Here is a 13,773-nt window from a genome sequence, read left to right on the forward strand (position 1 = left end):
AATTAATATCATCAAAATATGTAATTGCCAAACTTCTATTAATATCATCAAAATATGTACCTAGATAAACTTCTATTAATATAATCAAAATATGTACCTAGATAAACTTCAATTAATATCATCAAAATATGTAATTGCCAAACTTCTATTAATATCATCAAAATATGTACCTAGATAAACTTCTATTAATATAATCAAAACATGTACCTAGATAAACTTCTATTTTTTTTAATATTGTAAGTGGGAAAATAACAAATATTACGAGAGACTGCGATAAACCACAACTGAAAATCTTTAAAGAAAAAGAAAGTAAGATTTGTATTTTCATTATTAATCGACGCGAATCTGTTGACTTATCTCAGGCAATGCTTTTTTGTGTGTCTTGTGGTCTTATTGAAACTTTTATAATGATTTCTCCCTTTTTTTCCATAAAAGTTCAAAAAGATTTATTAATTTGTATTACAAAATTTAAAAATGAGTTTTTTCCTTTCATTGAGTTGCTTCTTTTCTGTCATAGACAGGCCAGTAATTCTTCAACCTGTAATAGGGAAGAAAGTTGCCTCGCGAATAGGTGGCGGTGCTACAATAAACTGTACCGTTGATGCTAGACCTAACGTTACATTTACGTGGTATCTTGGTAATCAGCTAATAAGCTGGATGTCAACTAAGTCTAATTACCAGGTTGATTATCAAAATAATGAAAAGACTGTCTGGACAAGTGTTCTCCACATCAGAAAAGTTCATTCTTCGACGTTTGGAAATTATACTTGTCGAGCAGAGAATTACTTGGGGCATTCAAACATAACAGTGGAGCTTGTGCGAGCTCGTAAGTATACTCAATATTTTTATGTAAATCTTAATGTAATTTTTTTACGTAAAGTCTCCCGCATTTTCTCTCTATAAACTTATAAGACTCAATGTTGTAAACATTGTCATAAAGGTTGCTCAGCAGGATCTATAATATATTTAAAAAGTTATTAAATGACGTTTCAAATTCAAATGCACGTTTCACTTGACAGTCCTTATGAAATATGTAAATTGTTTTTTCGTATGTTGGTTGTGTTTTAAGGTAGCTTAAAATCTTTATATTTAATGTTAATTCAACACCAAAAAATTACAAATATATCCCTTAGAATGTCTTTTGTATAGATCGCTGGTTAGGACACATTTGGAATATTGTGTTCAGTCTTGGGCTTCTTACCTTAGGAAAGACATTGAATTGTTGGAAAGGGTTACTAGAATGTTGCCTGGGATGAAGGGGTTGTAATACGAGGAGAGGATTGTAAAGGGAATTGATAGTGTCAATGCATCATCTTTTTTTATATTTAACAATCAGAAAAGTAGGACTAGGGGACACAAATATAAATTTTGGCAAGGTAGGAGTCATCTTCAGCTAAATCAGTTATATATTTCCAACAGGATGGTTGGCCTTTGGAATGGGTTGCCTTCGGATGTTGTGGAGGCAGTCAATTTACGTGAGTTTAAGAGAAAGCTTGGAAACTATATGAATCATAAGACATGGCCTTACGATTTGTTTTCTTTTTCTGTATTTATTTACTAATAGTTTTAGTTCAGAGAATGTAACAGCCGAATTGGACCAATAGAACCATTGTTGTCCAAAAATGTTATGTTATGTTACGTTATGTCTAAGTACACCATATACATATTAAAATGTAGATTTTATTAAATGGTAGATTATTGTTTCTCATCTGAGGGTATTAACGTACTTATTGAACATAAAAACAAACTCCACACAGAGTGGATGAACCCTCTTGAAATCCTTTAGGCTAATAAGAGTATTTTTTAGAATATTACAAAATAAGAATTTTCTCTTTCTCACACCAGGTGTTCCGAAAATGCCAAGAAAGATTTCTGCCTCTAATATCACTCATAATTCAGTTATGTTCTCCTGGGAACCAGGTTTGGACGGAGGTCTTCCACAGACTTTCAACATTAAGTGGAGAGAAACTGGACAGACAAAACATTATAGATCTGAAAACACAACCTTTTCGAAATACCTTATCCGAGATTTACGTCCGGAGACGGATTATGAGATCTTTATCTTGGCTTTTAATGACGCAGGAATAAGTGACAGCAACGAGGGAGGACTGAAAGTGCATACAAAGCGTAAGATCTTTAATAGTTTAAAGGAAAACTTAAACAATTAGTTATGCAGTTTACTTTTTATTCATATTTAAAGAACATTCCTATTTAGATTTTAAGAAACTTTAGCTACTAGCAGGAGAACGTATTGACAAAAACTATGCAAGATAAAACCTCCATGCTGTATAGCCAGGACGCCAAAAGGTACGTCTACGTCAGCATAAACTATCAATTCACAAGTCTAAGTCCATAACAGCTTGTCGATGAGACACGCAGAATAAAGTCAGTGTTTGTACTATTTTCTAAACCTAATTTGCCCAAACGTAGTTTTCGAACCAGATTCCCGCTCAAAGTGAAAAGTCTATGAGAAATTTATCAAGATATGTGGTCTAAGATTACCCTCTCTGCCTTTCAATTCAACTTACATTTCAATCTACCTGATACTAATCTTTACTATAATAGAAATACTTAACAAGAAAAATCTTGTTTTGTCCTTAGATTATTACATACAATGACAACAAAAAGCAAAAGCCATTTGTTTACTTAGGCTGCACAGAGAGAAAGTTTGGCAAGTACTGAAAAATAACAAGTAGTTTTATAAAGTTTCACATTATGACCCCAGATAGAGTTATGCATACTACGTACGAGTTAAACGGCCAGACTAGAGACTACTAAATACTTAGGCTTAGCTATCCATAACTGAGCACTGAACAGGCAGACGACACGAGTCGGCAACATCTACCATTTATGTAACAACAGCTGAATATCGTGATATATCAAGACATGCGGTAGTGTGTCGTGCAGCCAAAACAACCTGCTGCAGGACACACTGTGTTATTAACTGGTAGCTACACTTATCACACTGATAAGGATTTTAGAGCAACTATTCATTCATTAGTTAGCCCCGAGTTGAACAAAAAACGCGATCTCACTAACTAATAAATGAATATTTCCTGTAAAATTCTTATCAATACTATAAGTGTATCTTCCAGTTTGAACGTCAGTTTTGATTCCATTCCTTTAAGTCGCACACTCAATCCGCACCTTTTTTTTCACACCTAAGGTGTTTTTGATTCGATTGTTTTATCCCCTACAGCTGAAAGTGCGATGCATGTTCAGCAGCATATCTAGACTAGTACTTTGGTTCTTTCGATACGCAGCCCAGCACACTAACTACCAGGCCACGTCCGGCCCAACTTTTAAAACAACTTAAAGTAAAACTAGATTAAAGACCGTTATTTACAAATATAGGACTAACACATCAATATTTAGTCACACGAGTTTCTTGTTGTTGATACATCCCCAAGAGAAATCTGTAATAAATTAAGTTTACTCAGCTCGTTTCAAATGAAAATGTTAACAAAATGTTAAACATATGAATAGGGCCTAGAAAACTGAAATATGAATAAATATTAAACAGAAAATGATCTTGATCACACATCCAGTGCACCAGGAATGGGCCCGGCATGGCCAGGTGGTTAGGGCGCTCCAATCATAATCTGTGGGCCGCGGGTTCGAATCCCCGTCACACCAAATATGCTCGCCCTTTTAGTCGTGGGGGCGTTATAAAGTGACGGTCAATCCCACTATTCGTTAGTAAAAGAGTAGCCCAAGAGTTGGTGGTGGGTGGTGATGACTAGCTGTCTTTCTTCTAGTCTTACACTCCTAAATTAGAGAAGGCTAGCGCAGATAGCCCTCATGTAGCTTTGCGGGAAATCCATAACAAACAAACAAGCATCAAGAATTAAATTATGAAGTAAGTTTTTTGATTATTTAATCAGATGAAACCGAAACGAGCTGGCTCAAATACTGCGTTCTTCAAGATTAAGCTGTGTAACAATTTTTTTTACGAAAAATCAATATCTATAGAGTCTTGTATGTATTCAATCAAAGCTTTCTCACTGGACTCAAATATTTGAACTACTTCGGAACCCTGCAAGACTGGATGAAAACACTGCTGTTAAGTAGCAAAGGTTGGGTAAGATTTAGGCTTAATCACAAGAAACCGATTTTTCTATTATTTAATTTAATATTTGGAAATTTAGTTATCTAAAAATATGCTTATAATTTAAAAATCCCAATTTCTGAGAAATAGCCGAATGATTTTTGCGGAACCGTTTTTACGGTCATCCTAATATATTATATTATATTTGGCCTTTAATGTTTGAATACTTTTCTAAACAATGCTGTAAATAAGCGGGTAGCGCAATAGGACAATAAGCAACTTGTAGGCTTAGATAAAAATAAAAACATTATATAAGTTCAATCGAATTTTCCTAAAACAGAACTAAACCTGATTTATTTTATCGAACGTACATAAAATTTATTTACAAAGAAAGCTCATGACAAAAAAATCACTATCCTGTTTTTCTCGCGTTTGTCTATATTCACCCTCATTTTCTTTGTATTATATTATGAGTATTTTGTGTTTTTATTTGAATTTTCTTGTAAATGATATTTTTTCTCTAGGTTAGATTTTGGTAGATATTCAAAAGAATTATATATTTTTCAAGTCGTGTGAAGATATTTCCATGACGTTAAAGCCAATCTAGAGGCATACCTAACCTGTCGTTTCGAATACATTACAGCAATATGAGATTTGCTTTGTATAATTCAGAGATTGACAAAAAGTTAAAGTAACTGCTTTATCTAAATCTCAGATAAGCATGTTTCTGCTTATTTTAAACGGTTATTTTTAGGTCATTCAGGGCAAAAACTGAATACGCTGAATTGGCCTTCACGTCGTGTATATTTTCGTAGAGAGTTAATGGAATCTTAAACTTAGAAAATTAATGTATTTACGAAGTTCAAGTTAGCACCCTCTTTAATTGACGAGAACATAAAATCTAAAATACGATAATTTAGAACGTTTGCTAGAAAAATGATGTATTCGGTTCACTGATGGTTTCCGATCCTTCACTCATACAGTAAATACGTTCTGTTCTCTACAGCCGCGCCAACAATGGATTCTACAAAGGCTGTAACTAATGGAGTCGAAAGCAAGAAAGCTCAAATTTCAAGGGTTGTTTGGATGGCCTGTGCTGTTTGTGGTGCTATGGTTTTTGTTTTGATAGCTTTAATCGTCATGTGCTGCATTCGGCGACACCAACGTATGAGAAGGTGCGCTGAAGGTAATGTATTAGTGAAGAAAACATAATTTCTAGTGATGAATTTTTGTATAATAAAAATACAAAATTACGAATATTATTATAATAGGTTAAAAAATACCAACGTTTGTGAAAACAAAGTAGCACCGTACAGTACGCGTATGTTAAAATTTACAGAAGTTTGAGTGAAAGATTGATCCAGATTTTTACACTCGTATTCTACATCAGATCCCATTGAGTTAAATATCTATGAATAATGTGTAATTAAATCAACTTTTGTGTAACAAAGACAAGGAAAAACATTATTTTTCAACGTAATTTTCAGCAAGGTCGCTATTGATCGTTTTGCATAACTTACTTTAAGCTGTACTAACGTGGGTTTTTTTCCAGTGAGAAAAAAAAAGTATGTTCGATTTTTCTCTGCAGTTGCTTTACAGCTCCAGCGTATAAGCCAAAACGAGGAACACTTGAAGCCATTGGATAACACCGACGGCCATCCCTTCTTTCTGTCAGGAAGAACAACGGAGAGAATCGTGGAAGAGCATGGAAATACAGATAACATTCAGGTCCTTTTATCTTACTAAATAGTGTTAAAGTCTTATTTAAATAACAATTTAAAAAAATATCAGAAAATATTACGGTGTTCTGTAATAGAAACTCGTTGATTTTTGTTTTATTACTTTGTAATAGCGGACGAGGAGTCACACATAGGTTATTATGTATTTTCGTGCATTCGGCATATCAAACAAACACTCCACCGGTGTAGTTTTATTAACAATTAAAATATAATTTCAAACAAAACTCGAGAATTTCGCGTCATTTTATCTTAAAGATGTGCTCATTTTATAAAATTAAGATTTAATATAAGTGTCTGACTAACACAATGAAAATGTAAGTTATCCAAAACTCTAACATATACGTTAATTGTACGTTTGGCTATATATGATTTTCTTATGTAGGATATAATACGTTATTTACAATTGGCCTTTTGGTGTTTCTTAATATTTCTCTTTGAGCGCAAGAAATCATGCGGCGATTAGAAAGTAAAACTCTTCAAGATATTTGATATTAATACACACGTATAACTTGTATATCTTAAACAATAACACACTTCATTCTTACAATTTTGTATGTTGTTAAAATACCAGATCTGTGAAGTGACCATCAGTTGAAGAACCTGATTTTTTTCTAATGATAATATACACCATTTCACACATTCGCTTGCCTACTGAATCTCAGGAAAACCATTTACTCCATTTATTACTTATATCAATCCCTCGATGAAACAGCGGTATGTCTGCAGGCTTCCAACACTAAAATTCGGGGTTCGATTCCCCGCGGTGGACACAGCAGCTAGCCCAATGTGGCTTCGCCCTAACCCAAACAAAAAAATTTTACTGCTTTGCCTGTTTTTCTACCGCACTACAATTTGTTGACTCGGAGTAATTTAGAATTGGTCTTCATTTGAAAACTGTTCTCGATTTACCTACCTCCATGAAGTTGATAGTCTCGTATATCATAAAACATCAGTTTATTCACTCAAAATATTGAAAAGTTTGCTTACATTTATAAAACTTTATAAATTATTTTAGCTTGCAGAATACGGAATGTCATGGAGCAATGATTCAAAAAGTGAAGAAAATCAGAATCCACGTACTTCCCATCTAGAAGAGTGGGGTAAGTGGGTGAAAATAATAAGTTCTCTCTCCACAATTTACTTACGCTTCTTCTTTTGCTGACCAACTTATTTTAAGAATTATGTATATATATATGTATATGATTTAGATTTGGCATATCCTTAGATACGCATTGTTTCTCTTTATAAAAATTATTTGCTTTTCATTCTTATCCCCCATCCCAGTGGCACAGTGGTATGTCTGCGGACTGACAACGCTAGAATTCGGGGTTCGATATCCGTGGTGGCAGAGCACAGATAGCCCATTGTGTAGCTTTGTGCTTGATTACAAAACAAACAATTCATTCTTACTGGATACAATACAGAAATAATATCTTTATAAAACAACGATTAAATAAGATTCACAACGTTGAAAGAACTTGCACATTCTACAAAGCCAAATATAAAGAAATATATTTGATTCACTGTGCATTTTTGAACAATTTAGCATTCTGATTTCATACTGATTGCTTTCCTGTATCTTCCTATCTTATTTGTTTACTATTTTGGAAGTTCAGGATTTGACAGTTCTGTGTGTATTGAATTTATAATATAATGGTGTCACATACGTCAATTCTCCATGTGTATTGAATTTAGAACATAATGAGTTCACATACGTTTATTCCCCCATGTGTATTGAATTTACAATATAATGAGTTCACATACGTTTATTCCCCCATGTGTATTGAATTTACAATATAATGAGTTCACATACGTTTATTCCCCATGTGTATTGAATTTACAATATAATGAGTTCACATACGTTTATTCCCCATGTGTATTGAATTTAGAACATAATGAGTTCACATACGTTTATTCCCCATGTGTATTGAATTTAGAACATAATGAGTTCACACATACGTTTATTCCCCGTGTGTATTGAATTTAGAACATAATGAGTTCACACATACGTTTATTCCTCGCGTGTATTGAATTTAGAACATAATGAGTTCACATACGTTTATTCCTCGCGTGTATTGAATTTATAACATAATGAGTTCACACATACGTTTATTCCCCGTGTGTATTGAATTTATAATATAATGAGTTCACACATACGTTTATTCCCCGTGTGTATTGAATTTAGAACATAATGAGTTCACACATACGTTTATTCCTCGCGTGTATTGAATTTAGAACATAATGAGTTCACACATACGTTTATTCCCCGTGTGTATTGAATTTAGAACATAATGAGTTCACATACGTTTATTCCTTATAAGGCGATGAACAAATACGGAAATTGGGAAGTTGCGAAAGTTTGGAAGAAGATGACCACTGTCCAGATATTCTAAAGCAGTATTCACGCGTTTGCAAGGTAAAGATATAATCATTATGTTTATTTAATCAACGAAACTTCAAAAATAATCAATATAGTGGAAAAGAAATAAATGTAGTCCACTAGTCTTCTAAAAAAATAGCACAATTTGATAATTTAGCATCAACTTGTTTATCTACCTTCTTATAAAATTAGTGAAACCCATAATTACGTAAGAAATGGACTTGTGAGAATTGTAAAATAAAAATGTTTGTAATCTATTTTAAGCACACTTTGTACATATCAAAGACACACAAACCTGGGGTATATCAATAAATCGTAGAATTTGTAGAAAATTGGTGTTCTTATACTATGTGCATTTTAGCGAATTCATTCCATTGTCAGATTAAGGGATACTTTCTAAACATTAGGATTACCTGCGTGAAGAACGCCACCTTTATTGTGATAACTAGCATTTAAAGGTTGTTAAGTATCCTTTTTCTAGGGCAAGTTTTAATTTGATTATATTTTATCTTTGATTTAATTGAATCCTTCGCATTAGTTTTTTTTTTTTTCTTCTTCTTCTTCTTGTAGTGAGAGAAATTCGCTGTCAGCGAAAATAAAATCGATAAGGCACCATTGTGAGAAATTACGTGATGGAACTTATTTAACAAGAATTTATTTTTCTGTTGTTATACATTTCGGGTAACTACGAATGTTGACTCAGAAATAGGTAATCATGTGGTGATTAGAGATTAATACAATTACATACATTTATTAATACTATTGTTGTATAATATTTGAAGCGCCACCTGGTGGCTCACTGGTAAATTTGAAAGTATATGATACTGAAAATCGGTTTTCGATAACCGCCGTTGGCAGAGCACAGATGGTTCATTGTACAGCTGGCTTTAGGCTTAACAGCAAGACGCGATGAGTATTAATTTGACTAATGTGCGTTCGCTGTTACCGAATGTTTTTTTACTTTTCATTCAGAAAAAACATCGTTAATAATGAAGGCATAGTTTAATCAAATGCTATGATACAAAGATTTGTTTTGTAGCTTATTAATAACCAACAGAAACAATTTATAGAGTCGAACTTTCTTATTAGCTTCACATCAAAGCAAGATATCTATCTAGATTATGACTCAAACTATACATCTAGTAATGAGCATAGCTAATTAAATATAATGTTCAAACTTTATTAATTATAATGACTAGAATGCATTGTTTCATCAGTCAGTTATTATCGCTGCTAAGGTAAATCATGTGAATATGTATAGTCTAAAACCTCAGGCCATTACTTAATCTTGCCTGTTGCTTGATCCAAGATTAAGTAATGGCCTGAGTTTTTAGACTTTAGACTTAACTAGACACTACAAGTAGATACTTTACAATTGATCAAGCAACAGGAGTTGTAAAGTATAACGAGTAAAGTATCTACTCGTAGTGTCTAGTTAAGATAGGCACGAGTAAAGTACCTCATTTTTAATGTCTAGTTAAAATATTCACGAGTAAAGTACCTACTTGTGGTGTCTAGTTAAGATAGGCACGAGTAAAGTACCTCCTTTTAATGTCTAGTTAAAATATTCATGAGTAAAGTATCTCTTTGTAGTGTCTAGATGAAAGAAAAAAAAACAAGTCAGAAGGTCTCTGTATGGAATGGCGTTAAAATCAACATGAATAAAGTACCTTTTAGGGGGGTCTAGTTAAAATCCATACGTGGAAATTACTTTCTTATGGGATCTAGCTAAAGTCGTCTAGAGTAAAGTACCTCTTTATGACGTTTCATTAAGTCGTCACGAAGTGCCTCTGTATAGTGTTTTATTAAATCGTCACGGGTAAAGTACCTAGGTATAGCGTCTCGTTAAATCGTCACAAGTACCTCTATATTACGTTTCATTAAATCGTCACGAAGTGCCTCTGTATAGTGTTTTATTAAATCGTCACAGGTAAAGTACCTAGATATAGCGTCTCGTTAAATCGTCACAAGTACCTCTATATTACGTTTCATTAAATCGTCACGAGCAAAGTTTCTTTGTACAGCGTTTCATTAGATCGCCATGAGTAAAATATCTGTGTATGACGTTACATTACATCGCCATCAGTAAGGGAATAATGTGAGATATTATTCTAGTTTTAATACATAGATAGTCTTCTAAACTACTTTTGTTGCTACCGTGTGCCATGTATCAATGATACGTATGCTTAATCATTCTATTTATTATCTGTATGTCTATACTACAAATTGAGTACATTCTGTTATTTCAGGATTTAACAGAAAATGTGTTATTCCTGGCTGAAAAAGAGTCCACAAAAGATTCGTGCTTTACAAGTAGCTCAGAAGAAGTGTCGAAGAGCTTGCTACATGATTTTCAAGTGCGAAACGCTAAAGGAGGTACAGAAACGATCCCAAAATATACAGAAATAGGGGGATTTCCAGACCACCAGTCTTGTGCATACGAACCTCTTTTAACCTCCCACATTAAAGACACTCAGGGCATAAGAAGCTGAGAATAAACTCCCCTCAATTCTGTGGTCCTTAAATTGAAAAACACTATCAAATGATATTGTCTCTTAGCGTTCTACAAAAGATACACCAGCGTTCTCCAGCAGTTTTGAAGTCCACAACCTGTAAAGAGAGAACCATGTACTCAAGGATAGTGTATGGTAAACCTATCAAAAACTTCCGATCGGTCCAACAGTCATAAGCTAGCGTGACTTGGTTTATGTACGCCAGATAAGATGATGTCTGAAAGCCAAAAATCTGAATTTTTGTTCAAGCAGACTGGATACTGAGATCACGTGATAAGTACAACACGAACGTACCCAAGATAAGGATCGTAGAAGGTCTTACTATCCCCAATAATCAGAGTCATCTGGCATGAATTTTAATTTTAATTATAATCATAAGTTTGAAAACGTGCAAGTGAAAGAGATGCGACTAGAGAGCAATGAATATTGTGCTGCAAATTTTAAAAACAAAATCGAACTGCTTACAAGATGTTGACATTTCTGAAAGAGCATCAGAATGTGAAGTTAAGTTTTTACGACCACATTTTCGTAATGAAAATTCGCGAGCTATGTCCTGCATAATCCGAATAAAATTGACAATCTTTATTGTTAGAAAATTTTACATTTTTGTTACAGGTTCGTAACGTATCTTGATCAAGACCGAGTCTTCCTCCCCATCCCTATCCTTAATACTGTTTCAATTTTCTAACTGTTTCTTGGCGAAGAAAAACGCCTTGTTTAACACACTATCCAGTGAACTTGGCTGATGTTTGTTTAGTGTTATACTTGTAATTTGTGCGTTTGTGTGTATGAAAAAAAAGCAGTTATATTATTAACTGGGATTTATTTGTCACAAAAATATTTATAGAAATGAATAAATAAATATATATATAAGACTTTTTAACTTTTGTTGTTTTCGATGGAATGTTTAGAAATTAACCAAACATTCATATAAATAGTATATACATATTTGGTGCTATAATAATAAATTTAAACACTGCAACACTACACAACATAGATTCAACCATGTACTTGAATGGCTATACAGTAAATACACATCTGGTGCAATAATAGTACGTTTACACACTACACTATTTGGATATTTGGTGCTATAATAATAAATTCAAACACTGCAACACTAGACAACATAGATTCAACCATGTACTTGAATGGCTATACAGGAAATACACATCTGGTGCAATAATAATAAGTTTACACACTACACTATTTGGGTTATTAGTGTTAACTACTGATTACAGCAAATATACTGTTCTTAAGTTCGTTCTTATACAGGTTAGAATGCATTGTTTCGTTGGTTGAGCGCCCTCGCCGTTAGCGATATTTTCGGTCTCAATTACTTAAACTGGACCCTGAACTTTGAACTTTCATCATTAAGAGTATCTTATAAATGATCGTAACCACTTTAATGTTAAGGACACATCTGTATTACTATTACAAGAAACATTCATCGCACATTATATGCTGATATAGGTTGTTCTGGCTGTAGCAATGAGAAACATGCTTAGCACCTTGGTTCACAGTAAATTCTGGACCAAGCGGCAGCACAGATTGGCTTCTGGCTAGAAAACATGCGCCAGCCCTTTCTGAAGAAGGACTTCTGGATAACTAAATAAAGGACACATCACTTGGAAAAGGAAAAGGGGAATTCACACAGCAGAGCGTTTCGGACAGGACAATCAAAGCCAATTTAGCGTAACTATGACTAAGAAAGAGAAACCTTCGGTGAAAGCAGTCTTACATCCTGGAACCGTTCACGAAATAATGACTAAAGATTTGAATGAATGTAAGTTCTTAAGCTTCTAGCTATACTTCTAATTTAGAGATTGTTTTCATAACATGAGAAAGAACGTCGAACAAACTAAAACCACACCAGTTTCGATTGACGACAGAGAGAAAGTCGAACAAACTAAAATCAAACTGGGATGAGTGTGTTAGGTGACACAAGAACCATGACCACATTTTTATCCACTAGAATGAGTGTGTTAGATGACACAAGAACCATGACCACGTTTTTATCCACTAGAATGAGTGTGTTAGATGACACAGGAACCATGACCACATTTTTATCTACTACAATGAGTGTGTTAGGTGACACAAGAACCATGACCACATTTTTTTCACTAGAATGAGTGTGTTAGATGACACCGGAACCATGCCCACATTTTTCTCTACTAGAATCAGTATGTTAGATGACACAGGAACCATGACCACATTTTTCTCTACTAGAATGAGTGTGTTAGATGACTCAAGAACCATGACCACATTTTTTTCTACTAGAATGAGTGTGTTAGATGACACAGGAACCATGACCATATTTTTCTCTACTGGGATGAGAGTGTTAGATGATACAGGAACCATGACCATATTTTTCTCTACTGGGATGAGAGTGTTAGATGATACAATAACCATGACACTCAGAAGTGATTATGAGGCAACTTAAGAGAGTAGCCTCGCTGAAAGTCTTGTAACAGTTTTCTTTCCTTGTGCTAGTCCAAGAGGTAACGAGCGTTTGATGAATACGACATGTCAATATACTGTTAGGTAGATAAATTGCGCGACTGTCAAGCTAAGAATTAACTAGACTCGGAAACCAATGATAATTTGTCCTGCCACGTGGCATTGAACACAAGGCCATGTGGTACATAACGTAGTAGAGTGGAAGATTTATGGCCAGGTCCTTGACTGACGAGTGGATTATGGGTTTGTTTTGAAGAAGGTAATTGATTACACGGTTCTAGCAGGCCGGAACGTGTTTTTATGTTTTAAACTGATAAAGGAAAATTTTTGTAACGAAACGGTTCTACCAAAGAACTTGGACTAGAGAAAGAAGAAATATTTAGCAAAACCTCTTAGCTACTAGTTAGATTAATGATAAATAATGAATACAAGATTATTATGTCCGTATAGTTTTAGTTTGTGAAGACAATTGTGTAAACGATGTTGTAATTTCTCCGTGCTGCTTACTATGAAACAGATGTTTTCAACAGACGAGTAGAATTCTCTTGTAACTCACCTTTTTTCAGTTTGAAATTCATAGAACAACTTAAAAACTTAAAAACTTCTATAAAGTAAGAGAATGGGAAAATGTAAAAA

General features: G+C 33.9%; 1 protein-coding gene across 1 annotated transcript in view; it reads left to right on the top strand.

Annotated features, from left to right (window-relative positions):
* Positions 1-11,048, top strand: part of LOC106461526 (synaptogenesis protein syg-2-like) — a 154,983-nt gene extending 143,935 nt beyond the window's left edge. Inside the window, exons 15-21 of the mRNA XM_022388521.1 lie at positions 518-826; positions 1,846-2,127; positions 5,055-5,234; positions 5,637-5,776; positions 6,803-6,887; positions 8,109-8,203; positions 10,417-11,048. Coding sequence (XP_022244229.1) covers positions 518-826; positions 1,846-2,127; positions 5,055-5,234; positions 5,637-5,776; positions 6,803-6,887; positions 8,109-8,203; positions 10,417-10,659 — 1,334 coding nt within the window. The 3' untranslated portion in view covers positions 10,660-11,048. The remainder of the gene's footprint in view (positions 1-517; positions 827-1,845; positions 2,128-5,054; positions 5,235-5,636; positions 5,777-6,802; positions 6,888-8,108; positions 8,204-10,416) is intronic.
* The last annotated feature ends 2,725 nt before the right edge of the window (positions 11,049-13,773 follow it).

This window comes from Limulus polyphemus, unplaced genomic scaffold (assembly GCF_000517525.1).
Source record: "Limulus polyphemus unplaced genomic scaffold, Limulus_polyphemus-2.1.2 Scaffold979, whole genome shotgun sequence".
In the NCBI taxonomy this organism is placed as follows: domain Eukaryota; kingdom Metazoa; phylum Arthropoda; class Merostomata; order Xiphosura; family Limulidae; genus Limulus; species Limulus polyphemus.